General features: G+C 37.3%; 1 protein-coding gene across 4 annotated transcripts in view; it reads right to left on the bottom strand.

Annotated features, from left to right (window-relative positions):
- Positions 1-8,403: 8,403 nt before the first annotated feature.
- Positions 8,404-11,654, bottom strand: part of CFAP418 (cilia and flagella associated protein 418) — a 30,429-nt gene continuing 27,178 nt past the window's right edge. For 2 of the 4 annotated variants that reach the window (XM_063079797.1, XM_063079800.1), the window contains one exon: positions 9,775-10,751. In XM_063079797.1, coding sequence (XP_062935867.1) covers positions 10,598-10,751 — 154 coding nt within the window. In that variant the 3' untranslated portion in view covers positions 9,775-10,597. Of the gene's footprint in view, positions 9,054-9,774; positions 10,752-11,654 lie in introns of those variants that run through there. The other 2 variants (XR_010021791.1, XM_063079798.1) reach the window with 2 other exon arrangements.

The following is an 11,654-nucleotide window of genomic DNA, read 5'->3' as shown; positions in this document are numbered from 1 at the left end:
ACCTGTCAGCACAAACCCACTCACCCTCGTAATTTCCTTACCCAGACCTGTCAAGGCTGTCACCTTGATTTCCAATCTTTTATTGTAGGTGAGAAATCATCTCATTGTTCCTCTTTAGCTTTAGATCCACTTAGATTCCCTGAAGTGCTTCAGAAATTGATTTTTGAAGTGAATCAGTTAAAATATTCCAATTTGCTTCCGAAGGTGGGGCCACAAGCTCAAGGCAACAAGGGCTTCTGTGTAGAAAGGGTTGCTAAACCTCCCTGGTAAGATTCAAGAATTTGGTGCCTATCCTTTTCTTTTAAAAACAAAGACAGGTAGTTTAGACTAGGGAGGATTTCTATTTTCAGTCAGAGAAAAACATTTAACCCCACCACTAGGCATACTGTTAACAATAGTGGACAGATTTTAATGAAAAATGCAACACAGAAAAGTGTTTTGGGTGCTTTTCCTGAGAGACCAAAGCTCAACAAAGAAATGAGACCTGGTCCTCAGTGCAGGTCTGCCCCCTATGGGCTAGAATCTCAATTTATTAGTTTCGCTAAGTCTGTAGTGCTCAGAATGGTGGGTCTTTTAAAATCCCTGAGTCCCTGGAGCCAAATTTGTCCCTTTCTTTCTCACTGTAACTAGCTCCACTCCTATAAAGGCCGCTTCAGGGCCTCTCTCCTTTGCTCAGGAATGGCCAGAGTTGAGCTCAGAATGTGACTTGATGACTCAACAGCTGACTCAAGGGCCGGCCCGTGGCTCACTTGGGAGAGTACGGTGCTGATAACACCAAGGCCGCGGGTTCAGATCCTATATAGGGATGGCCAGTTAGCTCAATGGATGAGCGTGGTACTGACACCACCAAGCCAAGGGTTAAGATCCCCTTACCAGTAATCTTAAAACAACAACAAAAAAACCCAGCTGACTCAAAATCACCAAGAACCATAAAAGGTTGAGAAGTGCTTTTCTTTTTCCTTCTCTGGGACCAGTGTCTCTCTCTAGCATTGACACATAGGTTAGCAGTTTCGATTCTGATCACATTAAAATCAATGATGTGAAACAGGGTGCTGTCTAGTGTTGAATTTCACTAGGTTGTGAAATAGCCTAAGTGCACCAATTCTGCCTGTAGACTTTTGATGTCTGGTGTTGGGCAAGGTCAAAGACACCTGACATTAAAAGCCAATTATTATAATTCATTAGGAAATGACCCATGTTTTACCAACCCCTACTCCTGTCTTATGACTAGTGCCTCTAGGGCCTGTTGCCACACACCTGCCACAGTGCAGGTGGGCACTTCAGTAATACGCTTGTGCTTTGAAGGCGCCCTTTAAACAGGTCACTTTGGGTTTCCTGCTGTAAGATTGAAGCTTGGTGGGACTAAAACATGTTTGAGGCAAAGCAGGAATAATGTAGAAGGAGGAAACCAATCTAGAATCATGGCAGAAAGTCTTAAGGCATGCATTTTTACATTGAACAGAGATCTTAGCAAATAATTTATATTTACTAAGCAATTACTATGTGCCAGGGGCTTTGCTAAATACTTTGCCTAGATTATTTCATGCACTTCCTCCCACATTACTGTGAGGTGAGCATTCTTATTATCCCTGTTTCACAGGCTGGGGAGAAGAGGCTTGGGGGTGGGAGGGTACAATAAGTGACCTGTATGTAGACTATCACATGTCCCTTAAATCGTAGAGCCAGGATTCAAACCAGGCAGTCTGACTCCATGCCTGTGCACCTAACCTCACTTAATGCAGCAGCTCCTTTAGGGGTAGACTCTGCTGATAAACAAGGGCAAAGGCAAAAAGTGGGTGAAACTCCTTTGCTGAGGACATGGTGTTGAGCTTCACGAGTGCACACATTATCCATGTCTTTACAGTTGGGGTCATGGGTCATACAAACCTTTCCTTCTCATTCTGTTGGCTTATCACTGGATCTGGGATATTTCAAAAAAAATTTGTGCTGTAACTAAATTAAATATCTAAAATTCTTCCATAAAAGCTGAGTGGAAAGAAGTCCAAGTGGTGTTTAGTGTATAGACAGTTGCAGAAAGAAACCAAGGACAGAGGGAAGGGTCTTAAAAGGCATTTGCTGGGTCCATCTAGAACTGAATGCTGAGGTTGGAGATATTTATAATAGGATATGCCTTAATTCAACTAAAACACATCTTGTTTAATCCCATCCCTCAAGAAAAATGTAAAAAATAAGGCATTAAATTATTTCATAAGTTTATTCCTAATTTTTTCCTTTATATAACTGCCTTCCACATTTAAAAAGTATAAATTTTCTTTGATTATTTGCTCATGGTTTTAAGAATTAGGATAATTGGTTGAAAGTGTATGAATATTTTAATCCAATTATGAATCTAATCTGTTTTCCAAGAATTTTTACCAATTTATACTTAACACTAGATTAACATTGTTTAATTGTAACTAGATTTGACAGTTTCTCTCATAGCACCAGTATTGTATTATAGTATATTTTTTCAGTTTGAGAAATGAAAAATTTCATTTTTCTGCTTTAATTTCCATTTCTATGAACATCTTAGAATGTACTTATTAGCCACGAGTGTTTTTTTGGGGTGTGTGACTTGTCTGCTCATGTCCTTCGCCAAATTTCTGTTAAGATTTTTCTAATTCATTTTTAAGAGTTCTTTATGCATTAAGGATATTAATCTTTGTATGTTAAATTTGTCCTTTATCAATTGACTTTAAATTCAATTTGTGATGTTTTCCTTTGTTTTTATGTTGAGAAAATAATTTTCTATCTAAACATTAAGAAAATAAATTGAAAAAGTTATTTGATAACAAATCTACAATTTTCCCTACATACCTTGTGAATGTCACTTTTAAAAAATCTTGAATTTAAGAACTTATCCTGGCTTCTAAGTTATGTAAAGTTTTCCTATTGACTTAAAATTATTTTCCATGCACTTTCTAGAGTCCTGCTTTCTACCTACTATTGTTAATAAGTGCTGCTCTTTGCAATGGAAGATGGTACTAATATCTCACTTTCTAGAGGGACACATGCACTGAGATGCCTCTCCTAGGAGGGAAGGATTCGCACTGTCCTCATTTGGAGGTTGCTATTTTTTGTGTAAGGTGAGTGAGTCATTACGGAACTCAAAGCTTGACTTGGCATCGACACCACACTGTTTCTAGAGACTAAGAGAAACACTGATGACAATATGCACCGAATCCTAAATGAAATAACCATTTTAGAATGATTACATCTTCAAAAGAGATTCATGAAAGTTTAATCCTGGGAAATTAAAAATCATTTAGTATAACCTTGTGTTTTTATACTGGCAGTAAGAGCTCTTAGAAAATAATTTTTTTCTACAGGTGAGAATACTTAAGCCCCAAAAGGAAAGTGACATGCCCAAGGTCTTATTGCTGTTGTGGATTTCAATCTTGGCTGCACACTAGAATAACTGGGAGAGTTTTTAAAAAGTACTGATGCTTGGGCCTCACTGCAAACAAATTAATTAGACTGTCTGGGCCTACATACTGGCACTTTTTATAGCTCTTCAGTTGACTCAACCTGGAGCCAGGGTTGAAAACTACTGAGCCAGATAAGAACCCAGGTCCCAATGCTGTCCCAGAGTTATATCAAATCTATGGCAGTCTCTCATTCTTCATCTGTGAGCCCGTGGCAGATTTGACTCATGGATTATGCAACTCTTTACTGCTGTGCTTAACTGGCCTGCTTCTCATACTCTTCCTCGAAGCTACCACCTGTCCATGAGCATCAGGAGACAACCTTAAACCTAGCTATTATACTTGGGCACTGTATTTTGCTTCCTCTAAAGAAAATCACACAAAATATCTGGAAGTACTATTCTAGAAAAACTGGGATTGCATATTCTCATACTCCAGTGTGTTCATGTTAGTCCGTGAGCGCTCTGCAGGGGAATGTGAGGGTGAAAGCCCTGTGTTACTCAATTGACGCTCTGCTCTAGTTCTTCTTACAGAAAGGTACTTCTTCTCTTCATGCACAGATGAATCCTACTCTATTTACAACCTATGTGACTTTGGGCAAATTTCTTTGTGCCTCAGTTTCCTCACCTGTAAGTATGAATAATGATGAAACTACCTCATGGGTCCAATCCTTCTTGCTTCTCTTCTGGTATTGATCTCCAGCAAAACTGGAGCCTGGGTCCTCATTATTTTCCAGCCTTTTTTATCTATCTGTATCCCAATCTTCTCAGTCCCCTGATACTAAGTTGCTCTGATGAACAATACCTCAATAACAGTTAGTCCTTAGCCTCACTTCCAAGTACTCAGAGTGCCTGTAAATGGCCTTCTGAAGACAATGAGTTCATTTCAGCACACTTTTTAAAAAGTACTGTGTACTTTTCTAGTCAGAGATGAACTTTGCAGTCTGCTAACAATGTGGATCCTATTTAAATGAATTCTACCCAAAACTGAAAGCAAAGGTTGTAGACTGCTGACCTGGATGCAAAAAAACATCAGTCTAGCAGCCTGGGTCACCAACCAGGGCCAGTATCTGAGCCTACATCACACACGGAAACTACCTTGTTTCTAGTAGGGACCAGTTTCAGTTAGATCCTTGAGGCCAGTCAATCTGCCTAGAGCTCTGATCATATTGCTTTTTGGTTCAAATAATAAGTTCCTTCCAGTCTCTCAACCCAATACTGCTCCATTCTTCTTCCTCATCTCTTGCCATGCCTTGCTTCCCCACCCTCCCCCACCACTGCCCCCTGACCCACTCCATTCACCACGTTTTCTGGAACGCCCATTGCATGGTAAGGGAACTCCTCATGCCCTCACCCTGCCTTCACTGAGCATGGCTTTCTTAGGACTGAGATCCTTTCATTCTCAGAGAGTGGGGATGTCATTCTTCTCCTCCTGAGTTCTACAGGTGAGGATGTACAAACCTCCTGGAGAGAGAGGAGAGAGTAACTGTGAACAACAGTACCACACACAGAATACATGTCACTTGGAAAAGTGCTTGTCATCTTTCAACTGCTTCTTCCAATTAGTTCAATTTGCATACCATGGGACTATGTAGAACAGGTTTAATTCTTAAATCAATCCTACTTACCTCTCTAGTGCAGCCTCAGGTCTTACCACTCCGTTTCTCCACATTCACTGTAAAAATCAAGCTGAATCAATTTACATGTAGTTCCTCAGAACACATCAAGCTGTCTACTGCCTCAGTTCATCTCCTACAAGGAGGAAGAATCTCCTTCCGTGTCACCCTGATTTAAATGCCTGTCCTCTGTAAGGACCCATTTACTTCTCTCCGAGAGCATTCATCAGCCATCTCAGTAGTAAGTGGTTCACTTTTTTCCTCTGCTGTCTGAAAGCTCCAAGAAGACACAGATGGTATCTTTTTGAAACCCATGTCTCTCTCACCCCAGAATCTGAACTCTACTACATACCATATCTGCCAAAGTGTGGATAGCACAACACTGGGGCCACCAAGGTATTTTTAGAGGAACAGTATTCATACCATTTTCAACCTAGAAGGAAATGAGTATTCATACCATTTTCAACCTAGAAGGCTCATTTTACAGAGGAGCCCAAAGACACAGCAGCTTATTCAGTGCCCCAGGTAGTGGGACGACTCTCCCAGATAGTTTCCCCTGTACCACTGAGAGACTTCAAGAGCTCGAAATCTAATCTCCAAGAGGAACACAATAAGCACAGAAATAATTACAGTGCAAGGTATTATATAAGAAATAGAAAGTTCAAAGGCAGATGGTAGGAGCAGAAATCACATCTTTAGGCTGGGGTGGGGTGTGGGTAGGGAGGATTGTGTACAGTAATTCTCAGTCTTTCTGGCCTCAGGACCTTTTTACAACTCCTAAAAATGACTGTGAATCTCAAAGTACTTTTTTTTTTTGGTGGTTATATCTATTGATATTTATTGTATTAGAAATTAAAACTAAGAACACTAAAAACATGTAAGTAGTATATACTTAATAAACCCATTACACATTATCAAGTTTTTATGACAATAACTGTATTTTCCAAAACAGATGTATGGAGAAGAGTGGCATTTGTTTTACATTTCTGTTAATTTTTAAAATCTCTGCCTTAACAGAAGACAGCTGGATTCTCCTACCTATTGCTGTGTTCACTCTCTTGAGATAGGTTGTTTTGGTTGAAGCCCTAGAAGAAAATTAGGCCTTATACAGACATGTAGTGGGAAAAGAGAAGAGTATTTTAATAGTCTTTTTAGAGAATTGTGGCTATTCTTCACTACTACATCAAAACTTGACAAGTGCTAGTTTCTTAAAAGTTAGTTGCAACATGGAAACTGAAGTTATATCAAATAAACTTTCAGTACTCTTTACGTTGAAACCCACTGGTCTCTCTCACACTTTAAATGCATGCTTTTGTTATAGCTTGCATTAGTTATTTGGCAATATTGGTTTGATGAATTATACAGAGCTTCCAAATACTGTCATATTTCATTGTATAGTATCAAAAAAAAAAAAAAAATCGCTTGTTATTATCACCACTAGTCTCATCAGGAAAGAATTTAAGTATTGGGGAAGCCGTCGTGCTCGTGGTGGTGTATACAAGTTTTCCAAAACTCTAATTTTCACTTAGAATACTGTCAATTATTTTCCTGGAGGTGACTCACTTTATTAATTTTCAGAATGCCCATAGTGTGACTGTCGGTTGTTCTTTCAAGCAAACATGGCTTCCATGAAAAAAATGGTTTGTTCAGCTTACAACTCAGACAACTGCACAAGCGCTTTATGTGTACTTCCTATTTAATCACATGGGATATTAAAAAGATGTTTTTGAAGGCTGAAATTAATACAATTAGTATTTTTTAATGCCTTTATCAAGGACATTCTTAAGTGAAGCTGGCTTTTTTTTACCACAAGTGCATGGCGCCACCACTTTGAATGGTGCTTAGTGAGGGGCCAGCAGTGTTACCTACCGTTTGCACCATCAGTGCAAACATCATCGTGGTGAAAAAGGAAATTAGTGTCTTAGTGTTATGAAAATATTTGACCTTGTGGACCTCCTAAAGACTCTTGCAGACTCCCCTGAGAGCGGACCTCACTTTGAGAACCACTGGTGTACAAGATGCTGGCTTTGAAAAATGAGTGGGAATTTGATAAGATGAGGGAGGGCAGTAAAATGTGAGGTGTGTCTCAAGAGCAGTGGTAGACAGGTTGGCTGGAGGAGAAGGAAAGGAGAGGAAGAAGAAACTGAAAAGATATTGTGAGAAACCTGGAATGGCTTCATGATGACCCACTTCGGTTTAAGCCACACAGGAAGAGGGAGGCTAGGGGGAGCATTTTTTTTTAGGAAAGTTGTAGCTTCAGCTTATATAAAATAAAGGTGGCTATGTTTACATTCACTAGTTATAAAATAAATAGAGAATGAATAAAACAAACATGTAGACAAATGATCTGCTGTAAGAAACATGCTCCACTATTACTTTAGACAATATTCATTTTAGAAGGAAAAAGAATGAGAACACTTATGACGCACTTATTCTAAACTGAACACTACGCTAGTCACTTTTCATATGTTATACGATTTCATCTTTACAACAAGCTTACAAGAGAGATATCACCATTCATACAGATGAGGCAAATGAAGCCCAAAAAGTAACTTTCTAAGGGACATAACTCTCAATTCTAATTCTGTAACTCTTCATTTAGTCATGTATATCTCAAGGCATTTGGGGAATGTCAAATTTAATTACCATCCACTTATATAAGCTTTTAAAACAAGGTATAAAATTGTGTAACAAACCCAAAGAAATATAAGATGTAAAACTTCTAAAGAAACTGTATATTTTGAATTTTTTCTTCGCTTCAGGAACTATTTGAACAATAGATATGTCTGACTACTGGGAGCAGTATGTTGGCTGTAGAGATTTTGTTAAGAACATAAAAGCTAAGAAAAATCAGCATTTGAAATTTACTGCTAAGCTTCATCACAGTATTACTGAATGCAATGACTTCCCCCGCCAGTATTTTGAAATATTAAGTCAGTAAAAAGAGGGAAAGCGATTTAGATTCATAATCTGATGCCATTTTCTTTGGCCCAAGAAAAAAAGGGTTTTAAGTTTACCGACATCAACAAACAGGGTCTGGATATAGTTTGTCACTGTATCAACATGGTCTGTTCTTCCTGAACTTGGACCTATTCCTCTGAATACCATGCTCTTTTTTACACATGCATGTACACACACACACACTCTCTCTCACACTCTTAAACTTATGGCATGCTTCTCTTCACCAATGTGAATAAATAAATTCTCTGTTTACCTGCATGGCTAGAAACTTTTTTGTTGACATTTTTAAAGAAATTATCAAAATTATTTCAAATTAATGCCCATATAAATATTTGCTATAAAAAAAGTAAATACAGAGTAAAGCTATTTATTATTTACTCATGTCTAGGCAGGATAAGGGTATGAGAGTATATACAGTTCAAATAAAATAGTTACCTGGCTTGACAATAGACAGTTGGCAAAGGTAGAAAATTATTACACACATTGAAAACAAATAGGCAAAACATCTTGAAAGTTTTAGAGACTTCGCACTTTTAATTTACAGAAACTATGCTCTTTTTTCTATATTGATACTAAAATGGTTGCATTTTGGCTTAAATTACAACTGGTAATAATTATCCATTTGTATACAAACACAATATTCTTTCCACATTTTAGATTAAAAATAGTACAATATTAAAAAGTATATAAATTGCCAAAAAAAGGGGAACTCATGCATACATTTCTGACATTAAGGAATTATTGTAATTGTTATTATGGGATACCAAATATGGGCAATGTATGCCACTTTCAGGATAGTTTTAATAAAATAATAATAAAAGAAAAAAAATGAAACAAGATAATTTTGTCCCTCCAAAGAACAGGCAAAGTCGTTGAAAATTTTTTTAAGTTAATGAGTTAGTAAATTTGCTCACTGGTATTAAAAAAAAAAAAAAAATCACCATTATGATTTGGCACTAATGTGCCAAATTCCATGAAGTTCTGAATGTGCGGATCTTGTTGTTCTGTTGCTTTTTAGAATAGGTGACTTCAGTCCATATCCTCCTATATTCCTGACACAATTACAAAGAGATGTAACTTTAGAAAGTAAAGAATTTTTATCGAAAGATAATATCCGTAGACATATACTTAATATAAAAATGTGAGTGTTGGCCACTATGAGATCTGTTAGGTTGCAAGCTAGATTTATTAAAGTAAGTTTTACAAGTAAGCAAGTGAGGATTTTAGTGATTCCTCACTTCAGTAGGGTGGTTGAAATGGATTCGGCATAAGACTAAGCAGATCATAACTTTGCTTCAATTTTTCCCTTTCAGAGTGCCCTATGTCACACATTTGAACTATATAGTAGACACATGTGGCAGATTAGCAAGTACCCAGAATCTCTTGATGGGGCTGGGAGCTGGAAACTTTGAGGTAAATTATTTCCTAAATGTTCCTCAACTTTCATTGATGTCAAGAAGAAGCCCAGTAGGTTACCTGATACCTGATGGTTTAGTTATGCTTTATTTCTCTTTTCATGTACTCATTTAATAAACAATATGTCAGCCTGATCCTAAAAGAAAAATCCACAGGCTGCCTGAAAAATTATCTTACTTGCTGTTTACTTCACTTTATGAAGTTTTAGGTAATGCCTAAAAATGGCTAGAAAGTACCTGGAAAATCCAACAATGACCAGTTTGTATTATCATTTTTGTGATTTTTAGGTATATCAAACATTTTTTTTATATATAAATGGATGTTTGTTAAAACAGAAAACTAAATAACTTTTGCAACCTAAATGAACAAAAGGAGGAGAAATAAGCTAAAACTGGTAACATATACTTATCATTATTGTTCATAACACTGCTTTGAGTTGGTAAGATAAGATCAGATGTAAGGCAGTGTTTTTACAACTTACCTGTATTCCTGAAAACCACTGATCACCTGGTTTCTGCTATGTATAAATTATGATCTTTGGCAACAACAGATAAGACTGGAGAAGGTGATATAGACACCCCTACAATGACCTCTCTGCCCTGGCCAGCTTTATCCCCATTTAACTGCTATATATGAGGAATGTTTACACTACGTGTATTAGCAGCCAACACTTCAGTTGCTAACGAAAGGCTACATATTTGTATGAAACTCCATAATCAAAATGGAGATAGGAGATAGGCTTGCAAAGAATTTGTATACTTGTTACCTTACTAAGTGAAATGCCCATATATCAGAAAGGAATAATTCCAAAGTGTTATAGCACTTTATCTTCCCAAGTCCATTTGGTCTTCAAAAATTTCTGTAGTTAAATTAAATAAAATTCACTGTCTTTTTCCAAAGGACATGATATTGCTATGTACCTTTACCTAATATTTATGATGATTAATGAAGATCTCTCATGGATGCATTTGTTCAAATGTGAAAAGTCTACATTCTTTTTTTTTTTTTTTTTAAAGATGACCGGTAAGGGGATCTTAACCCTTGACTTGGTGTTGTCAGCACCACGCTCAGCCAGTGAGCGAACCGGCCATCCCTATATGGGATCCGAACCCGGGGCCTTGGTGTTATCAGCACCGTACTCTCCCGAGTGAGCCACGGGCCGGCCCAAAAGTCTACATTCTTAATGTTTACCACAAACCCAACGAAGGTGATGATCTGTCTGAAGGTCAGTTAGTTCTTCAATAGTTCTCCAGCTACACTGGCAGGCATATGCCCGTGTTCCTTTCTTCTTTATCAACTTTGTTTTTAATTTGTGGAATTCTGGCATGTTGTTCCTATTAGTAAAACAGAAAGGTTTTACCATAGTGGCTTTGTTCAGTGCTTAATGACTCAAAGAAAAAAGTTCTAATTGCTTTATTTTACCATATTTATAATATCTGAACAATAAACAACCTTGGTCCCTTCACATTAACAATATTCTTTTTCTGATATTTCTTTGATATTCAGTACTTTTTAATATGATCCTCAAAGTCTATTTATTTAGGCTGTCATAGAACACAATGACCTAAAAGGCTGAAGAATTATTGATTTGTCCTCTCAGAAATGACATGATATGAGAATAAAATGGGAAGAATGTTGGTTCACCTCCTACCTCAGATACTCACCTATGCCATATTGTAAAAGCCTGCAATATGGCAAGTGGAGAGAGAATAATAGGCTTCTAATGAAATAACTATAGAAAATTTTCATGAATAATCAAAGAAGACACAAATAGATGGAAAGATATCCCATGTTCTTGGGTTGGAAGAATTATAAAAATGTCCATTTTACCCAAATCTATTTACACATTCAGTGCAATCCCTATCAAAATACTAATGATATTCTTCACAGAAACAGAAAAACAATCTTAAAATCTGTAAGAAACCACAAAAGACTCTGTATAGCTAAGCAATCTTGAACAAAAAAAGAACAAAGTTGGAGGCATCACACCTCCTGACTTCAAAGTACACTGTAAAGTTATTGTAACCAAAACAGCATGGTACTGGGATAAAAACAGACAAATAGACCAATGGAATGGAATAGAGAGACCAGAAATAAACCCACACACTTGCAGCCAACTAAGTTTTGACAAAGGTGCTAAAAATATACTATAGAGGAAGGACAGCCTCTTCAATAAATGGTACTGGGAAAACTAGATAGCCACGTGCAGAAGATTGAAACTAGACCCCTATTTCTCA

The sequence above is a fragment of the Cynocephalus volans genome, chromosome 15 (assembly GCF_027409185.1).
Source record: "Cynocephalus volans isolate mCynVol1 chromosome 15, mCynVol1.pri, whole genome shotgun sequence".
NCBI lineage: Eukaryota > Metazoa > Chordata > Mammalia > Dermoptera > Cynocephalidae > Cynocephalus > Cynocephalus volans.
This window is presented reverse-complemented; position numbering and strand designations above follow the sequence as displayed.